The following is a 20,564-nucleotide window of genomic DNA, read 5'->3' on the forward strand; positions in this document are numbered from 1 at the left end:
TTTTTTTTTTTTTTGGAACTCCAGTTATTCAGATGGCGGGCCTCCCAAATTGATCCTCTCTCATTTTTCTCCCAACTTTTTCATCTCTGTTCCTTTCTATAGTCTGAAATCTTTCCTTCTGTTTATCTTCAAACCCTTCCCTTGAATTTTGTCCTGATATTTATTTAATCTCTGAGGTGGTTCCTGTTTCATAGCATCTTCTTTTTAAATGCCTGCAGTCCCTATCTTCTCAAATCTGTTGAAAATATAGAGAGTAATTTCCCTAGCTTCTCTGAGTTATGTCTGTTTCTCCTGGGGACAGTTGTTTCATTCACCTTGGCCTTTCTCTTTTATCAGGTTGGTTTTCTTCTTGTGCCTGATATGCATACTTAAGAATGGGAGCCTAGGTTATTTTTTCTGGACAAATGGTTCAGATTTCTTTTTTTTTTTTTTTTTTTTTTTTTTTAAGATTTTATTTATTTATTTGAGAGAGAGAGACACAGTGAAGAGAGGGAACACAAGCAGGGGGAGTGGGAGAGGGAGAAGCAGGCTTCCTGCAGAGCAGGGAGCCCGATGCGGGGCTCGATCCCAGGACGCTGGGATCATGACCTGAGCCGAAGGCAGGCGCTTAACGACTGAGCCACCCAGGCGCCCCTCAGATTTCTTATATATACACATCTATGTGTTCCCATTAGGATTCTCCCATGAATAGATTAGCTGACTGGGTGTCCTACAGAGTGATAAAAGATTTAACTAGGTGGGTGAGAAGAAATGCATTCTGATTCTTGACCTTTTGTACATGACTTCTTTTTACTCTCTGGAAATTTGTAAGATGTTTTCTTTTCCCAGAGTTTTGAAATTTTACAATGATGTGCTTTGGCAAAGGTTAATTTTAATCCATTTTTCTGGGCTACTCACTGGAACCTTTAAATTCGGAAATGTCTACTTCTGCTTTGGAAAATACTCTTGAATTATTTCTCTGATAATTTTCTATCCTTTTTTTTTTTTTTTTTTCATTCTCTATTTCTGGAATGCCTCTATTCAGATTTTGGATCTCCTAAACTTCCAGATTTATATAACCTCATCTTTTCTATATTTTTATCTTTGTCATCTTGCTCTACTGTACGGGAGATTTCCTCAACTTCATCATCCAACCCTACTGTTGAATTGTTCATTTCTACTATCATTTTTAATTTCCAAAAGTCCTTTTTGATCTTGGACTTTTAAAAATAGCATCTTATTGGGCGCCTGGGTGGCTCAGTCGTTAAGCATCTGCCTTCGGCTCAGGTCATGATCCCAGGGTCCTGGGATCGAGCCCCGCGTCGGGCTCCCTGCTCAGCGGGAAGCCTGCTTCTCCCTCTCCCACTCCCCCTGCTTGTGTTCCCTCTCTCGCTGTGTCTCTCTCTGTCAAATAAATAAATATTAAAAAAAATAGCATCTTATTTTTGCTTCATGGAAGCAATATCTTATCTCTTGAGTATGCTAGTATTGTTTTTTGTTTAATTCTCTTTCCTTTGCTTGGCTTTTCTTTCAAATCCCCTACCAGCACTATTTGTTTTTGTCTCTATTATGTCAGAAGTCTTCCTCAAATGTCTGGTGGTTCTTGATCTATTTATTTAAGTGAGGTACTAAAAAGCTGATCAGAAGTGGGCACCTTGGGGTAATCTAGTTGGGTTGTTTCCTTGTGGAACTCACAATGTCAGTGTCTTTAGGTCTTTCCTCTTGGGAAGGTCATATTTCCCACAGAAAGATCTTCTAGGCTCCTGTGTAGAAGATATACACCTGTCTGGTAGCATTCCATTTACCCAGTAGGGTGTGGGGTAAGTGGGGGCTCACCATTCCCAAGCAATTTACTTAATCCCCCCTCAGCATGAATCTGCTTTTAACCTTGCCCAGCGTATTCTAGTACAAAGACTTTTTTACCCAATTGAGGAAACAAACTTCCAGCTTACCATCAGGGGAGGGAAGGGTCAGATAATCAGCTTTGTGGAGTAAAAGGATATAATGGCTTTAAAAATTTTTTTTTAAATTATTGGGAAATTCCTATGTTCACAGGAAAAAAAATCCAGAAAGGTGTAATACCCGCCCCCCATGGTCCCATCACCAGATCCACCAGCCATTATCACACTGCAGGTTCTACCCTATGTATCTCTCCCTCTTCCACTTCCCTTATCCCATATTACTTTGAAACAAATTTCAAACATCATTCCATCTGAAATCATCCAGTACATACTGCTGAAAGGACTTTTTAATGAACATAACCTTAACATGATTATTCAACGTTAAAAAATTAACTTCTTTAATATCAAACCTCCATTCAATGTTCAAACTTCTAGTTGTCTCATAAATGTCATGTGTTTTATTTATTTTACATTTGTTTGTTACAATCAGGATAGAACTAATAATCCACACATTCTGGCTGGTTAAGTCTCTAAGTTTCCCTCATGTGCAATTTTTTCCACAGAATTTATTCAATGAGGAAACAGAATAGTCTTGCAGAGTTTCTTAGGGTTTGGATTTTGCTGATTGCATCTCTGAGGTGTAGTTTAACATTTTTCTCTGTCTTCTGCATTTCCTGTAGGTTGGTAGTTGGATCTAGAGGTTTAATTGCTTCTACTGGTCTATCTTCAAGTTCATTAATTCTTTCCTGTCTGCTCCATTCTGCTGTTGAGCCCATCTAGTATTAATTTCCATTATTATATTTTTTAGTTCTAAAATTTCCATTTGGTTCTTCAACTCTTCTTTTTCTTGGCTGAGACTTCACTGACCCTAGGCTCTCATCTGAATGATGTCTTTTAAAATGTGAACACATGGTAGAGTGGCAGAGCGGGGTTGTCAGCCTCCAAGGTGGCTCCCAATGATCCCTGTTTCCTAGTCTTCATTTTCTTGTGTAGCCCCTCCCACATTCTAGCAGGGTTAGTCTGTGTAACTAATAGCATATGGTGGATATGATAGTATATTAACTTCTGAGATTAGATTATAAAGGACTGTGGCTTCTGTCTTGAGCACTCTTTCTTTCCCATGTACACACTCTTAGATCATTTGCTCTGGGAGAAGCTAGCTCTCCTATGGTCAGGAGATTCAGGTAGTCTATGGAGAGACCCATGTGATGGAGAACTGAAGTCTCCAGCCAACAGCCATGGACAAACTGAAACCTACCACCTACCACGTAAGTGAATTTTGAGGCACATCTTCCCCCAGTTAAGCCTTCAGATGAAAATGCAGTTCTAGCAGAAGCTTGAATGTAAGCTCATAAGACTTTGAACCAGACCCACCAGCCAAGCTGTCTCCAGATCCTTGACCCACAAAAAATGTGTGCATTAATAGGGTTTTTTTTTTTTTAAGCTGTTAAGTTTTAGGGAAATTTGTTATATAGCAGGTAATACATCAGGGTTTGTACCTGAGTCTCTGCTCTACCACTTACTAAAAGATGCAGGACATATTGAGTAACCTTCTACGCTCCACTTTCTTTCATTGGAGACTGATGACCATTTTTGCCACACTTAACTTTTCAAGGTTATGAGTTGCACATAATATATGAAAACATTATACAACTAGTAATTTACCAAACACAACCTCCCTATTTTGCAGATAAAAACTGAAAGCCCAAAGAAATGAGAAGAATTGACAGATGAAGCATTAAGGAACAGAGAAATTATAGGACTTGTCCAGGCTTCAACTATTTAGAAAAAGAGCCGGGACCAGAACCCACAGCCCACAACTCCACGTCTGGTTATTTTTGCTACTATGCCTAAAATATCATGTGCTATTATCATTAAACATGGTCACTCCATGTTTCAGGAAAACAGAGAGCAGGTAAATGATGGATTGTAGGGTAGACGGGAGAATTGCATTTCTTCCATGGTACGTGACAAACTTGGGGTAAATGCAAGAGAGTCAGTTGTTCCAATTCAGCCTTTACATCATAAAGCTGACCTAGGGACAGTTACTCCTTCCTTCTTTCTGTTGCTCTGTCGGTCATCCCAACACACTGCATCCAAGCACATGGGCACCCAGCCAGAAGGTGACCAACACCACCTCTTTGCACCTAAGCCATGCAGATAGCTCCTTTTTTTTTTTTTAAACCTCCCTAGACAAGTTGGTATCAGTATCTCTAAACTACAAATGCTCCTTTGTTATGCAATTTTAGTAAAAATAGTTGACTGGGAGAGGAGAAAAAAGGCTAATAGTATTTTGAGCCAACAAGGTCAGACCATTTGGGCAATGACTAACCTCTACAGGGTTTCAAACTTTTTTCATTAAAAACTTTTTTTCTTAAGGTATTTTTGTAAACCACCTCACCTTCTGCCTTCCCCTCAACTTCAGTCTTCTGATGGGGGGGAAAGGTGGCATTTTAAAATGTTGAAAAAGATAAAAGAAAAAAAAAGGTATATGTGGACTCAAATGGAAGGGAAAACACAAACATAAAAACAGTTGTGTTGATGGGAACACCTGGCTGGCTCAGTCTGTAGGACATGTGACTCTTGATCTCAGGGTCATGAGTTCAAACTCCACATTGGGCATTGAGATTACTTAAAAATAATCAATCCCGAATAGTTGTGTTGAAGTGGTAGGATCATTTTTTTTTCCATTCTTAGTTTTGTTTTCAATTTTAAAAAACATTTATATAGAATATATAATAACTATTATATATACTATATAGCAATATATACGATTTTATATATGTTACTTGTGTTTTTAAACTTAAAGTTCAAATTTGATACAATGTCTATCTTGACAAAATGGGATTTAATAGATCTTTTGGATTTAAATAACTAGTTACAGTTTAGTTTTTCCACTCCATGTGTGTCAGTTAAGATTCTTCAGTTGCAAGCAACAGAAACTAATTCTGGCTACTTAAAAAGAGAATCTGTTGTAAGAGTATGGGACAACAGGGGCACCTGGGTGGCTCAGTCAGTTGAGTGATCAGCTTTGGATTTTCATTCGTGTTGTGATCTCAGGGTCATGGGATTGAGCCCTCCATCAGGCTCTGCACTCAGCAGAGTCTGCTTGTCCCTCTGCCTCTGCTCCTCCTGCTGCACTCATGCTCGTGCTAATAAGTAAGTGGATAAATAAAATATTAAAAAAAAAATAAGGAGTATGGGGGAGCAGACAGGACCAAAGGGAAGCCTTGTAGAAGCAAAGGCAGGTAACCACTGAGAAGGTCTACTCCACTGAGTGTAAGGTCCTGCTGCTGGAGTAAATGAACACTTGCCAATTACTTGTTTCTTCTGCACTCAATCCCTGGGTCTAAGATGCAAAGTCCTTGTTGAGTGGGATTCTGCTTGGTCAGGGATGTACCAAGCTAGGATGTCCTGAGCTGATGAATGAAAGAGGGAGTTGAAAAGGATTTCCATGTGGAGAGCAAAACACTGAGGATCCCATCCCACCAACACAGCTCTCAGCAGCAAGCATGGTCACTCCAGAAGTTGATGAGGATACATATTGGAATATCTAATGTCCACTAAATCGCAGATTTGTTCTCACCACTCAATGAGATGTTTGTGAGAACGTGAATGGTCTTCCAGCAGTATTTTAGATGGACTCCCACACAGTTTTCCTCCTCACTTGTCAAGGACCAGCGAAGACCTGCTTTGGGCATGACCTTTTGGTGTGATGCTTTAGAGGCCAGTAGAACTTGATCCACCTCTACACTCAAATAATACAAATCAAGTCCAGTCCTCCTTAAAGTGTATCCCACATCCATCACAACGCTGCCTAGTATCGTGTTCCTAGGTCCTTCCCATCCTACTCTCACTCTCCTTTTAACTATCGTCCACACAGCTTTCCCTGAAGAATGTTCTCTATTTACAGGCATTCCATGACAATGAAAAGGAAAGGGGAAAAAACTATAAGAATTGCTGGTTAAACCAAGTCTACAAGTCAAAATTTGTCTAGATAGCTATAGACCATTCTACTCTGTTCTCAGGGTCTTCAAGATAGTTAAAGGTTACCACTAAACCACACATTCTTAGGAGATGACTTCCACAGGACTTTAAGACATAAGCAGTTTAACGGCATTTTTGATAGATGGAGGTGAAGGTGTCGAAAATTTTATTAACATTTAGTTTAAAAAGCTTTACACCTGTGCCATGCCAAGACATAGAAGGTTCTTAAAGAAGTTACCCATTAGGGTTTGCTCCTTGATTTAGGAGTCGTGGGGCCTTGGTATTGCTTTGTTAAGCGGTTTAAGAATTCATGATCTTGGTCCAGGGCTGGTAATACTGTGCCACTTTCTTCTCCCTTCAGGGAAGAAGAGACACTATTATACCTGGAGGCTCCCGGCACATTATGGCCGCACAGCTGACTCCTCAACATCGTCTGTGGGTTAGCAATTTGCTCTAAAATCGGCCTCAAGTCTCCCCCAGAGAAGAGGAGCACAGAAATATTTCTCAGGCTGGATCTTAAATGCAGTTTGTGTGTGTGGTAAAACATACATACCATCAAATCTGCCATTTTTAACCATTTGCTCAGAGGCATTATGTTCACATTTCTGTGCAACTACTACCATCCATCTGCAGAACTTTGTCATTTCAAACTGAAGCTCTGTACCTACTAAACATTAGCTCCCTATTTCCTTCTCTCCCCCAGCTCCTGGCACTCACCATTCTACTGCATGTCTGAGTTTGGCTCTTCTAGGTCCCTGATGTAAGTGAAGGCACACAGTATTTGTGTTCTTATGTCTAGCTTATTTTTAAGTGCAGTTTTGATGCGCAGAACAGTGCCCTTACAGTGAGTAAGGACACAGCATATGTAGCTGTTACTTCCAAATCAGAAGTCTTTAGCCTGGAGCCCTTGGATGAGTCCTAGAGATCTGAACCTCCTTTAAGAGATGGGTTTCCTAAATTACAAGGTGTTCGTAGGAGCCTTAACCCAGAAGATGCTGATTGCTGTTCTGGGTCCTCTCTGCTTTGAGAGCATCCTCTTGGTCCCAAACCAGTATTGGCTACCCTCAGGTAGCAACACACCACCAACCTGGTCATATTTATTGTACGGCTCTGGATTTTGCTGATTCAAGTTTGATGCCTAACGGGGTGTCACTCACTCTATAAACCCCTAGCCTCCTGGCCACTTAAGAACTTTGAGCTCACCTTCTTCCTATGAAAAATATCTAATGCAAATGCAACACAAAACCACAATGAGATACCACTTCACACCCATTAGGATGGCTATGATCAAAAAAACAGACAAGTATTGCAAGGATGTTGGAAAATGGGAACCCTCATGCATTGCTGGTGAGAATGTAAAATGGCGCATTCACTATGGATAACAGTATAGTGGTTCCTCAAAAATTAAAAATAGAACTATTGTATGACCCAACAATTGCACTTCTGTATATACACTCAGAAGAACTGAAAGCAGGAATTTGAACAGATACTTGTACTTCCATTTTCATAGCAACATTATTCACAAGAGTCAAAAGAACAGTCCAAGTGAATATCTATGATTAATGGATAAACAAAACGTCATCTATCCACACAGTGGAATATTACTCAACCTAAAATATAAAGGAAATTCTGGCACCTGCTGCAACATGGGTGAACCTTGTGGGCATTATGCTGAGTAAAATGAACCAGTCATAAAAGAAAAAATACTGTAGGATTCTACTTATATGAGGTACTTAGAGTAGTCAAATTCACAGAGATGAAAAGTTAAATGGTGGTTGCCAGGGTTGGGGGCGGTGTAGGGAAGAAGGATGGGGAGTTAATGTTTAATGGGGACAGAGCTTCATTTTGCAAAGATGGGAAAGTTCTAGAGAGGATGCTGGTGATGGCTACATAGCAATGTGAGGGTACTTGAGGACCCTGAGCTGTACACTCAAAAGTGGTTAAAATGGTAAACTTTTATGTTACACATTATAATAAAAAATGGTTTAAGGAAGTGTCTAATGCTGTCTGATCATTATTCCCTGCTCCCGCAGAGAAGTTAAAAGCCCTGTGTACAGTTTATCCCAAACCCCATCTTCTGGGAAGAGACAAAATGTGTTAAGTACCAAAATGTTTTTCAAAATCTGGGCCTGTCTTAGTTGTTTGTGTTTCTCAGTAAAAAAAAAAGAAAAAAGAAAAAAATAATCACTTCAGCATCATATCCTGTCCATCTGTCCATCCATCTGTCCATCCCCATCAAAAGAAGTGGGGGGGGGGGGGACAAAAAAACAAAACAAAAAAATTCTAAACCAGAGGTAGCAGGACAAGCTTTTATGGGACTAGAATGGTCTCCAGGAGCCAGGAAGCTGCCACTCAAAGGCGGCCCAGTCAGCATGGTTGGGGGAGAAACTCAGAGCTAAGTCATAGAGAGAAGCCCAGCTCACAGGAGAAGCATGGGCACCTGCCCAATGATCACCTGCTAAGGCAGCACGCCAGGAGGTGTGGGCACTCCTTTCCACTCTGAAGTCACTTACCTCAGAAAAATGGTTCTCAATAATGTTCAAAGCAGTCAGGGCAACCTGAGGGTTCTCATGAAGTTGCAAAGCCTCAATTTTATCAATGCCACCCATTTCCTCTATCAGAAGACACAGGTTTTCCTTCTCTGAAAGCTTCTCTGCTGCCTGTGGACATAAAGGAAAAGCAAGACTCTGGGCAAAAGCCCTTCGGAGGTAGAGCTTCACCACCGTGGAGTCAGACCAAAGGCTCCTGTTCCAGAATGGCAGCCACAGTTCTTCCCTCATTAAGACTGCAGGATCAGGGACACCTGGGTGGCTCAGTCAGTTAAACGTCCAACTCTGGATTTTAGCTCAGGTCATGATCTCAGGGTTGTGAGACCGAGCCCCATGTTGGGCTCCATGCTGGGCATGGAGCCTGCTTGAGATTCTTTCTCTCCCTCTCCCCACCCCCTCTTCTCTCTCTCCTCTTAAAAAAAAAAAAAAAAGATTTCAGGATCTTCCTCCCCTTTTAGATATTTATAGTACATATATTTAGGTTTATATCAATTGCACAAAATACAATTTTTGCCAAGTATGCTGCCCTCCATAAATACATTGCTATTACTGTTTAATAGTTATCTCCCTTATAATTAATGGAAATTGTTTAAAATACAGTTTGAAAGAATGTTCAAGTAATGCTATTTAAATGCAGGTGTTCTGGCCCTGCCCTCGCTGGAAAAGCCTTAAGAGGTAAGACTAAGGGGACCCTTAGTAACACCACGGCAAATAACCAGGTCCCTGGAAACAAGTAACATGAGTGGATTTAATCCAATGCGGATCGTTGGATTTATCATCTAGGGCTATTCCTTCACTCAAACATTTGTACATATACCGTGGCAAGGCCTACAAAACTAGAGATCAAGATAGGATTTAGAAAAGGCCTTTTTGTAACTCACGTTCTTAGGGCAGACAGGTAAATAATTTAAGAAAGCAGAATATAGATGATCGGTGGTTTAAGTTATAGAAGATGTGCATAAAAGACTTGGAAAGTAGCACATGTTCTTGATGAACAATGCTGTGCCAGGGTCAACCATAGGATAATCATGGCATTCCCAAAACAAGGAAGGGCAAGGACAAAGATGTGAAGGAATACGTGTTGCATATTAGGAGAAGAGGGAGTAATTCAGCTAAACAGTCTATCTGGGGGAAGTGAAGAGAAATAAAGAAAAGGCTTTGGTGTCAACTCCTGAAGGGCTCTGCTCTCTATTTCGTGAGCAGTAGTAAGAAAACCTCCTGTGGTTCAAATTAAGCATGATTTAGGCCACACTGTCTACCTGATCAGAGTGTGCACTGTGTGTCTAAACCCTGACACACTCTAGTCCTATCCGCAAGTCCAAAATGAGTTTTTTGGCTTTGAGCAAAGAAACCGAGGTGGGACCAATGTGCTAGGTTAGCCTCAGAAAGAACACTGGGGAGTGTGGGATGACCAAGGGCAGTCAGAGCTCTGGAGAAGGATTCTGGATGTCGACACCACAGCAAACGGCTCCAAAGTCACTTCAAAGAACTTCAGCTACACTCTGCTGCCCATTTGAGGCTCTCTCCTGCCTCGTCCTCCTAACCTGCTATTCCAGTGCTTCTCTCTGGTCTATCAGATGTGGTTTTCCCAGACTCCCCCCCAAGGAAAAAAAAAATCCCAAATGTTTAGTTCAAATGAAACAGATGAAGTTAAATTTCTAATGCCCACAAGTGTACTTTCACAAACGTGTTATGTCATTTTATGCAACCTTGTCTACGGGTGGCCAAGTCTCTATTCTTCATCTGTGTGATTTGCTCAATCTTAGTGTCTAATTGGGTGCTCTTTCAGATCTGTTCCTGACTCAGGTCAGTTCTTTCCAAGACAGTTACATGAAAAGGATGCTTAAAGTGAGCTTTTAAAAGGAGTCCCCTGGTGTTACTTTGAAATTTTTCAAACAGCTTAGTTGCATATAAAAGGACCTGAACCAAATGAATATAGCCAGCCTTCAAGATGGCCTCAGATGATCCCTACCTCCTGGTATTCGACACCCTTGTATAGTTTCCTCCCGTTTTGAGTGGGGTTGATCTGTGTAACCAATTGAATGTTGTTGAAATGACTTCCAAGGCTAGATTATAAAAGCCATCGGGGCTCCCATCTTGCTTTCCTAGATCACTTGTTCCAGAGGAAGCCAGTCGCCATGATGTAAAGACACACATATGGTCCTATGAAGAGGTCCATGTAGTGAGAATAACTTTCCAGGCATGTGAGTGAGCCTTCTTGGAAGCTGATCCTCCAACCTCCATCAAGCCTTCAGATGAGACCAGCCCCAGTTGACACCTCGAACCTCCTAAGAAACCCTGAGCCAGAACCATCCAGCTAAGCTGCCCCCAGATTCCTAACCCCAGAAACTAGGTGACATAATAAATGTTTGTTCTAGACCACTAGGGAGTAATCAATTATGCAGCAATACAGAACTGACACAAATGGTTTATGAACACTGGCTTTCTTCCAGAAATAAGGCTTTTCTAGATCTCTAATTCAAGTCTCTGGAGTCAGTTTCAAGATCTATTCCTGCTGCTGCTCTTTTGAGTGTATCCTATGTTTTAGCCTTCTAGAAGAGCCTGCCATGTGGTTCATGGACTCTTTCCCCTGCTTTGAACCTTTGATTGGTTTCTCCATCTCACTCAGAGTAAGCTGAAGTTCTCCCACACCTCATGTGATCTGGATGCTCTGAGCCTGACTACCACCTTCTATCCATTTGCTCCCACTCATCCTGAGTGCTCTTCCCCAGATATCCACAAGACTCACTCACTTCACTCCTCTCAGGGCTTTGCATAAATGTTCTTCCTGAGACAAGTTTCTCCTGATGACTACATACAAGGGATCACCATGCTCTCCCCACTCTGAGCCATCAGTGACAGTCCTTTTAGCAGATAAACTCTCAGCTGTTGTGTCTGTTTCCCTCTCCATTAATACATAAGTTCAATCAGAGCAAGGACGTTGTTCTGTTGTATCCTGAGCATCTGAAACAATGCTGGGCACACAGTCACTCATTTGAACAATGAAGAGGGACCTTCTTTGAAAGTCCTCTTGTTTTTGTTACCCATAGGCTACCAGGAGGAGGGGTGAAGGAGTAGAAAGAGCATCCACATGGGAGTTTTAAGAACCAAATTAATGCCTCAAATTCGGAGACTGCTATTTAAAAACCAACCTGCTTAGAACAGCTCACCTGGAGGATAAAAGAGAGTACATCAAGGATGATGATAACAATTTTGGTGTCTTGGACGGTAAGCAGATCCACCAGTGGCTCCAGGACGCCAGAGTGGACAAGCTGGATCAACTGGTCTATGGTGCTTCCAGTTGTGAAGTTAGCCACGGCCCAAATGGCCTCTTTCTGGACTTTAAATTCTCCCTGCAGAAAGAGAACATTTACATTCTTTATAGATCCTGAGGAACTTAAATACAGTGATGCTTAGTTCAATTTCTTTTTTTTTTTTAAGATTTTATTTATTTATTAATTTGACAGAGAGAGACACAGTAGAGAAGGAACACAAGCAGGGGGAGGGGAAGAGGGAGAAGCAGGCTTCCCGCTGAGTAGGGAGCCCTATGCGGGGCTCGATCCCAGGACCCTGGGACCATGACCTGAGCCTAAGGCAGACGCTCAACGACTGAGCCACCCAGGGCACCCCTTAGTTCAATTTCTAGGTAGGCTAGGGACAGCCAGGATGGTCTGTGCAATTTACATGGAACACCTTGGCATCCTGCCTCTAGTTCTTGAGCAGAAGACAGCATCTTTGAGAAGCCCAGACGTAGGCAGACAGACTTCCGTGGGGCCTTAGAGGGAGGTTTTAAGTTTGAAGTAGACTCATTTCCTTAGGTCAGGTTATGGGAAAAATAGGCATTATGCTTGGAATTTTAGGTTATAGTGACCTAGTTCAACATTTCTGGTCTTTCTGTTACAGGAAAACTATGGACAAGAAGCTCCCCAGCTACAAAGCTGAGCACACAGAAGTGATCTCAGGGACTGAGCCAGCCCGGAGGTGACGGAGGAAGGCCACTGAAACCTCACTCAATGTATCCCTTGCATTTATAAGAAACACTTCGCCCAGAGATATGGGAGTCATTTATTGTAGATCCTTCTATCCCCGGGCAGAAGGAATTATTCCCATTTTATGGCTGGGGAAGAACTGTGACCTCAACTTAAAAAAAACAAAAACATACTGATAACCAAAACAACATATGGCTCCAAGCCAGTTGTAGTTCAAAAGGCAGCTTGAAATAAGATTACTCCTTGACTCATGACTGGATGTTCTGCTTAGAATATGTACAGACTCACGGACACACACAGGATAGGAAGCATCTGATGGATTGGGTTGAACCTTGATTTGGGTGGCACACCTGGGAACCCACCATCTAACCTGAGGGCAGGCACCCCACCAGCAGCTTCTTTTTCCCATCCTACTCCACTTGCCTCCCCGCCCCCAGGAAGACTGCCCCACTCCTGGCTTGTGTCACATGTAAATGATTTAAACAGAGCTCATCCATTCAAAGGTGACAAAAAGAAATGCCGACAGATAGTAGTTGTCCCAGGCAAGGGAAGTGGGAATCAGGAGGAAGAAGGAAGCTTTATTGTATTTCCACTTTTACATCTGGATTTTCAGTGTATATTACCACTCTAATTGATGTGATTTTTACACTGAAAAGGCCACTTTCTTCAGTGTATAATATCACCATAACCTGATCTGTTTTTCCTCCTAAAACAAAACAAACCCCTCCCCCTTTTAGCAAGTAGAGTGGATGGCATATTCTTTTAACACTAAAGATAAGCCAGTATTTACCAGCTCAATATTTTTTCTGAATATTGGAGCTGTGGGGGATCACCTTTTCACTGAACAATGCCTGTTAAGTCTCCTAAATCTTTAATGGTTTGTCCCAAACGGGATGCCTCTTCCTGTTTCCAGGGCGAGTGAGGAAACCACGGTTTCACAGCTCTGTTGTGATCTCAATTAATTTGCTTCTTAGCCAGTCTCTGAATTACTGAAGGAGTTCAACACAGGGCCGATCGGAAAATAGCCTCTTGTCACGGACACGGAGCGCACCACTTACGTTTCTCAGCAGAGCCACCAAAGGAGGCAGCATGCCGCAAGCTATCAGCCGCTGGATGTGCTGGCGAGGCCCTGCAGCCACGTTGCTCAAGGCCCAAGCTGCTTCCTTCTGGATGGAGGACTTGGGGTGCATCAGGAGCTGGGGCAACACGTTCAGCATGCCCGCGTCGATGGCCACCTGGGTCTGGTGATCCGTTCCCGTGACGATGTTCCCCACGGTGCGGAGGGAGGGGGTCTGGAAGAGCAAGGCTATACATGTAACCAAGCATTGCAAACTTATGGTAACAGAAGGGGACCATCACCAAGCTCTGCGCATTCCCCCATATTCGTCATGCTATGTTGATGGCGCTCAGGAAACCCGTGAATAACGATTAAATCCATGATCCCTATTAATTCAGCACATCCATGGCCATTTGCATAGTTTAAAGGTACTTGCTAGCCTCTCAATAGTTCCGGCTCACGTAAGATAGAGGTCCAGGGATGCCTTTATTAAGAAATAATGCTGTCCTTTTTGTATCCTTACACTGGGAATATCCCTAAATTGATTATAGGGTTTATAATGTAATAACTTCTACTGAATTTGTATTTAGCACTAGTGTCAAGTTTCTATTGTATATTTAATTGGAGCTAATGAGAGCCCAACGGCATTTTTTGTTGTTGTTGTATTCACAAACTCCCTCTCAACTCTGAAGGTCCCCAGGATGGATCTGCAATTGGGCTCAAGACAAGCATCCTCTGAGGGCTGACTGTGCATTTATTTTGGTTTCTCTGCACCGCAGTGACCACCCCCACACAGACCATCAACAGTTCTAGAGTTTTCCTAGCCTTTTATGCTGGGTATTTGCTACTCAAGCGAGAGGTGAAGCAGTGCTGTAGGCCCATCACAGCCTTGGCAGGACGACTCCAAATGGGCCCTAGACCCCCCAGGACAAGCAGCTTCTTATATTCTTCTTGTACCCTCCCTCTCCCCAATACTATCCCCAAACTAACCTTGACGTCTGAGGAACACTATGCTAATCTAGGCATAGATGATCACTAAGGCTGCATAAAAATACAACATTAGCCACAGAAATCAAAAGGGCCACCCGTGTTTCAAGGCATATCTTCAAGAAGCGTATTATGTGAGGGACACGTTTCATATCATAGCAAAGTATTTGATGTTAGGTTTTTTTTTTTTTTTATTTTACCTATGCTGAAGTGGTCTAATAACAAACTGGGGAGAGGATAAGAGGGATTTTTTTTATCCTTGAGTAAGAAATTCAAATGTTACAACAAGCTTTATGTTTATACACACATGTGCACGTGCACACACACACACACTGTATTAGCCAACTTGTTAACATCCACATGCACAGACCCCTAGAAGGAAAGGCCACAAAAGAATAGTTTACTGAGTGGAGGGATTATTTTAATTTGGTGCTTGTCTAGTTTTTCTAGTTATCAGATTAAGACAAGTGAGTTATTTAACATCCACTAGGACTTCAGATCAAAATAGATTCAAGTCTTTAGCTAGAGAGTAGCAGAGACCAGGGAAATGTAGATGACAAGCTTTGTTCTAGATAAAGTATGAGACCCAACTGTGGAAGACCGGGACTGGGAGAGGTCTTGTTCAAGGAAGTATGACTCACACATTCTCGTCTGAAGGCCCAGACAGAGACAGACAGGACCAGGGATGTTTACCAAGACATTGAGCTCCGAGCTGCTCATGAGCTGGACCAGCCTGGGCAGGACCCCTGTGTTGACCACTTGGCCGATGCGCTCGTTGGAGCCATCAGTGAGGTAGGACAGGGCCCAGCAGGTGTCCGAGAGAACCTCGCTGTCTTGGTGCTGCAGGAGGTGGGACAGGACGGGCAACATCTGCTTCACGGCTTTCACGGAAGGGTAAGGGTTCTTGTTTCGGCACAAGTTGGACAAGGTCCACGTGATGTTCCGCAGAAATGTGATCTGTAACAAGGAGACTGCTTCCAGCAACGGGTGCAAAGGAGGAAAAATGCCAATGGCTTGTGTCTTTGCCATCCCTGATCAATATTATTAACCAGCATGAAGCAAAGCGTTTGAGCTTCATGCAGAATCTGTTCTCAATAGTGATGCATACTAGGGAGACCAAATGTTAGGTGGAGGTTTCCTTGTATTCTTCAAAAATCCACCCCCACCTTGACTCAGCTGATGACCAATTTCATTTTTCATTGACAAAACAAATGTCAAGCAGGAGTTACTTGGTCTGCCCATCAGCCAGTCACCCTACCAACATGTGGTAACCACATTCCTGATCTTTGTTGGAGGGTCAGTCCTCCTACCCCGCATCTGGATCCCATTTTTGCCTTTGAAGATTCTATCCCCACGATCACCTCTCCCCCCGATCCCTCCCACACTCTGGGACCCTCCACCTCTCTAGCCATCATCCTGCTTCTATTTTTCCAGAGTCCACCCTCAAGGATGCATCTCTATTCACTGTCTACCTTGCAGCTTCGCATTTGTTCTTCCACTCCTTCTAGTCTGATTTCTGCCCCTACTTCTTTGCATTGAGTGATGAAATCGGCTTCTTCCAAGCCACCAAATCCAACAGCTGCCTTCTCAGTCCTGAAGTTCCTGCCCCCCTTGGCAGTCTTTAGTACCCGCCTTGGAACAGCTCTTCTTGGCACCTATGACACCAAACCTGCATTTCTCTTGCCAAACGGGCTGTTCCTTCTCAGTCTTTTGGGCAGACTCTGCCTGAGTTCTGATTGTCAGAGCCCTCGAGACTTGGTCCCAGGCTCTACTCTAGGTCAGGGGTTGGCACTCTTTTTCTGCAGAAGGCCAGAGAATAAACACGTCCAGCTTTATGGGCCATAGGGTCTCTGTTGCAACTAGTCCTCTCTGCCCTTGTAACATTACAAAAGCCACAGACAGCATGGGTATAAAGAAATGGTGATGGCTGTGCTCCAATAAAACTTTATTTACAAAAGCAAGCAGCTGGCCCCTACTCTAGTTGATCCTGCCTAGCTGGATGACGAATGCACGCGCCATCATCTGGACTGCATTATCCATCCACCTGATGTTGCTGCAATGGTGCCTCTTACTTGCTTCAACTTAACATGTATAACTAACGCTCAGATTCCTTCTTCCCTCCATCTTCCCCATTTCTCTAGGAGGACAGTCATCTAAACAACCTAACCTGAAACCAAGGGCATTCTTGCTTCTTCCACTCCCCCGTGTCCAGCATGGCAGCATCCCAGCTCGCTCTGCTCTCACTTTACAAGCAGCCAGAAGGGTCTTCCCAAAAGATCAGATCACTTCACTTCCTGCTTGCCTCTGCCAGCAGGTGGATGTCTAAGTCCTTCATTCTACTTGTCATCTCGCTCTGCTCTCTCCTTGCAAACTCCTTAATCATGCCAGCCTCTTACTGGTCCCACCATGTCAGGTTTTCTCCCACCTTGAGGGATGGGTATTCCCTGGGCTTTTTGAAGCTACCGTCCCTTCATTTTTGTTTGGGGCAAATATAGAACCAACATTTTCCCAAGGGGGTTCCCTGTTGTTGCCACATCAATCAACTTTGACTCTAAGCTTCGAACCTAGACCTGGTACCTAGGAACAGAACTGGTGACCCATTAACTGTCTGTGCCCCATCTACTTTTGCAGGATTGTAAGCTTAGAAAAACTTTAATGGACCTCTTCCAATGCCCCCTGAAGAAAAACTAGCACTATTGCCCTTGGGGCCAAATGAGGATCCATCTCTGCCCAATGTAATACTCAGTCCTAGGCCTTGCTCATAATTGCTGTCCTAAGGGGCAAGGCAGCAACTGTATGACCTAGCATTAACTTGAAAGTACTCCCCCAATTTCAGAAACTTGTTACCTAGCTAGTTCTTCTACTTTAAAAATACTTACTGGTATGGTTGATGAAACGAGGGCCAGCAGATGTGGAATGGCATTGCTCGAGATAACGAGGTCTCTGAATTCTGGGCCATCACCTACAAATAGTTAAGAATGTGACATTCGGGGGACACCTGGGTGGCTCAGTCAGTTAAGTGTCTGCCTTCGGCTCAGGTCATGATCCCAGAGTCCTGGGATGAAGCCCCGCATCGGGCTCCGAGATCAGCAGGGAGTCTGCTTCTCCCTCTGCCCTTCACCCCACTCATGTTCTCTCGCTTGCTCTCTTTCTCTCAAATAAATAAAGTCTTTAAAAATTAAAAAAAAAAAAAAAAAGAATGTGAGATTCGAACAGGGAGCAAAGAGAATCCTGGACTAAGTGACTAATTTTTTAAAACCCTGTGCAAGGGGTGAGAAGCCAAAACACATTCCTGGGCTGGACAAGTACATAGTATAGCCATGAACTAGATCCTGGGTCTCCATCATGTCAGTTGGGTAGATAGGTCAAACATGAAAAGCAGACACCACATAGCAGAGACCATTATAAGCAATCTGTGGACACCTAAAGGAGCTAGCCAATGGGCCCGGAACGTGCCCTCAAGACTCTAAATGCTGGTGACACTGCACAACACAGTTCTCAGGAAGATGAATTTGGCTATTGCAGGCCAAATGGTCTTTCCAGGAGACTCTGGCATGGGGTGGAAACTTCCAAATGCAACTCAGAATCTAGCCTGGGAGATGAGTCAATGCTAGCCACCTGCTATCTGCTTCTCAGGCGAGAATATCGATTTGAGACCTTAGAAGTCTACGTTTATAATTCTTCAACCATGAAGGCAAGGCATAGGTTACTTTACACCACCCAATTTTGCCTGTTCCTTACTGAACCAAGCAAAATGAGAGACTAAGTCTATATAATAGGTGCTTCCTTTACTGCAAGCATTTAACAAGCAGACTTATTTTATATTCTGTGTTTGCTAATCCCAGTATCTGAAGTCCTTGGAGGCCTAATCATACTGTTTGTTTCTGCTGACTCAGTCATGGTGGGTTGTTGATTCTCTGAACTTGAAACTGCTAATATTTGGCTGATCTTAATTTGTCAAAATCCTGAGGGGCCCAATTGAGTTCATATCCCCCCAAGAGCATCGTATTTATATTCAGCCAGGAATCCTGGAGCTTCCAACCCTGCAGCAGTAACTCCTCACTTTATGCTTTCCTGGACCAGGCAGGGAATACAGCATCAAGCCCCAAATTCACAAGGCCATTTTGGGACTGCGTTTACAGGGGAGACCTTTACCCCACACTGAGCACACACTTCTCTGGTATGTTCCCTTGGCGACTTTCACTGGAGGTAGAATTCTTTCAGGCTCCTGGGTGATGCAAGGGTCTGTCCTAAATACTGCACGAGTCAGACTTGTCTTTTGTTCCCAAAGCCATTAAGACCTGAGGCTGCAGGACCCCAGTATTGACAGATGTCACCAGGCAGCCTGTAGCTTCGGGACACACTGCATCATCTGGCCGCCACTTTAATTGTTGGCCTCTGAAATTGACTCTGGATTTTGGAAAAGCCTGGTGTACTCTTCCCAGCGTTTCTAGATATTTATACTGAGAATATTGAATCTTTATCTACCCAAAGAACTCGCATAGCATGCCAGACACCTGACCCACTGGTTTCAGCCCCCCCCCCACTGCCACCCCAAGGGAGAGTCTCACCTGCTATATTCCCAAGAGCCCACACTGCCTGTTCACACACAGTCATGTGGGGGGAAGACAGGAGCTCAACCAAAGGTGGGATGGCCCCACCTTCCACAACGGCTTGAGTCTGCTCTGAAGTCCCAGAAGCAATGTTGGTCAGAGCCCAGGCTGCCTCGAACTGCAAGCAGGGGTGAGGTGACAACTTCAGGAACTCCACCAGCCTGGGAATGAGCCCTGCTTCAACAATCAGTTTTAGAGGAGGGTTCCTTTCCTGGGACAGCATTTTCCTTTGCAATGAAAGAGGGAAAAAAATTATAGATATATACACACACACGCGCACATATACACAAGTCATGTGAAGCTGATATTAAGAACCTTCCTTATAAGTGTTCTTGGCATTCCTAGCTATCAGATGAGACTAACATCTGGGCCAGAGCTACTTAATATCCTAAAATCCAGTCTATAGCACTTTGCAATGACAAAGCAACATTTTTCCCTTTAGGTATTATCTATGAGTTGAGATTCCTATAGAGGCCAATTTAAATTAAGCAATTCATCTCTGACAACACTTGCATATCTTAAGTTCTCCTCAAGGATGATGTAGAGGAATGATTTAGTCTCGCTTTTGAATGGACTTGCCTCTTCTTATATTGTGTGGGCATTTTGCCATTGCCACAAAACCAAATAGGCCACCGGAGCTCATTTCTAGCTAGGAACCTATAAACCGCAGAAGTCTGTTTGGTGGTACCTGGCTTCCTGGGTGGCCTGGAAACATAGGTCTGGATCTGAGGCATTCACGCCATTGATTATTTCTTGCAGGGTGAGGCTGACCTGCAAAGAGAGACACATTTAAGTCAGAGTCTCTGCCCACAGGAACCATGAAGGTCATCTAGTCCAGCCATCTATCTGATTAGAACAGGCTGACTTGGACAATATGTCCCAATCTGCACATTGGTCTACCTTAGGGGAGAGAAGAATACTTGGTGGTCTTATAGGTCTCATGAATCTGTGGGACACTCCCCATGCTCTGGGGAAGGGGTAATTCCTATCATCACTTGGATCCCCACCACCTTTTCATCCCCTGCAGTAAGAACATGTTAGTGATGACCAGCAAAAATGGCAGAGTAAGGACCTCCAAAAATTCTCTCCTCCATAAAAACAAGAAAACCAACACAAGTAGATCAACCTTCTGAACTCTAGAAATTGACCAAAGGCTTGTCACAGTTTGTTTTCTTTGAGCCAAAAAGAGATTGTTCAGGAAAAACACCTAATCTCAGGAAGAAGAATTCTAGGAAACAAAATGCATCAACATATGAACAGGATTATACATCATGACCAACTGGGATTTAATCCAGGAAGGCAAGGGCAGTTCAACATATGAACATCAGCATAGTAGGTCATATTAATAGGATATAGGGGGAAAAGCAGACAATCATCTCAGAAAATGCAGAATAAGCATTTGACAAAATTCAGGCACACTTCCATGATAATAAACATTCAGCAATCTGGAAATAAAAGCCAACTTCCTCAACCTGATAAAGCCATCTAATAAAACCCCACAC

The 20,564-nt window shown here is 43.2% G+C and overlaps 1 protein-coding gene and 1 long non-coding RNA gene across 6 annotated transcripts in view; one reads left to right on the plus strand and one right to left on the minus strand.

The window, feature by feature from the left end:
* Positions 1-12,500, plus strand: part of LOC144382208 (uncharacterized) — a 27,928-nt gene extending 15,428 nt beyond the window's left edge. The window contains exons 2-4 of one of the 2 annotated variants that reach the window (XR_013448681.1): positions 10,526-10,620; positions 11,467-11,644; positions 12,320-12,500. This is a non-coding gene — a long non-coding RNA (uncharacterized LOC144382208). The remainder of the gene's footprint in view (positions 1-10,525; positions 10,621-11,466; positions 11,645-12,319) is intronic. The other variant, XR_013448682.1, reaches the window with a different exon arrangement.
* KPNA7 (karyopherin subunit alpha 7) overlaps positions 1-20,564 on the minus strand; it is a 53,899-nt gene that overhangs the window by 13,083 nt on the left and 20,252 nt on the right. The window contains exons 4-11 of one of the 4 annotated variants that reach the window (XM_078074346.1): positions 19,751-19,833; positions 19,021-19,289; positions 17,329-17,411; positions 15,143-15,406; positions 13,464-13,697; positions 11,587-11,769; positions 8,381-8,527; positions 6,017-6,222 (exon numbers count right to left, since the gene is read on the minus strand). In XM_078074346.1, the coding sequence (XP_077930472.1) occupies positions 6,109-6,222; positions 8,381-8,527; positions 11,587-11,769; positions 13,464-13,697; positions 15,143-15,406; positions 17,329-17,411; positions 19,021-19,289; positions 19,751-19,833 (1,377 nt within the window). In that variant the 3' untranslated portion in view covers positions 6,017-6,108. Of the gene's footprint in view, positions 1-6,016; positions 6,223-7,523; positions 8,528-11,586; positions 11,770-13,463; positions 13,698-15,142; positions 15,407-17,328; positions 17,412-19,020; positions 19,290-19,750; positions 19,834-20,564 lie in introns of those variants that run through there. The other 3 variants (XR_013448679.1, XM_078074345.1, XR_013448680.1) reach the window with 3 other exon arrangements.

This window comes from Halichoerus grypus, chromosome 6 (assembly GCF_964656455.1).
Source record: "Halichoerus grypus chromosome 6, mHalGry1.hap1.1, whole genome shotgun sequence".
Taxonomy (NCBI): domain Eukaryota; kingdom Metazoa; phylum Chordata; class Mammalia; order Carnivora; family Phocidae; genus Halichoerus; species Halichoerus grypus.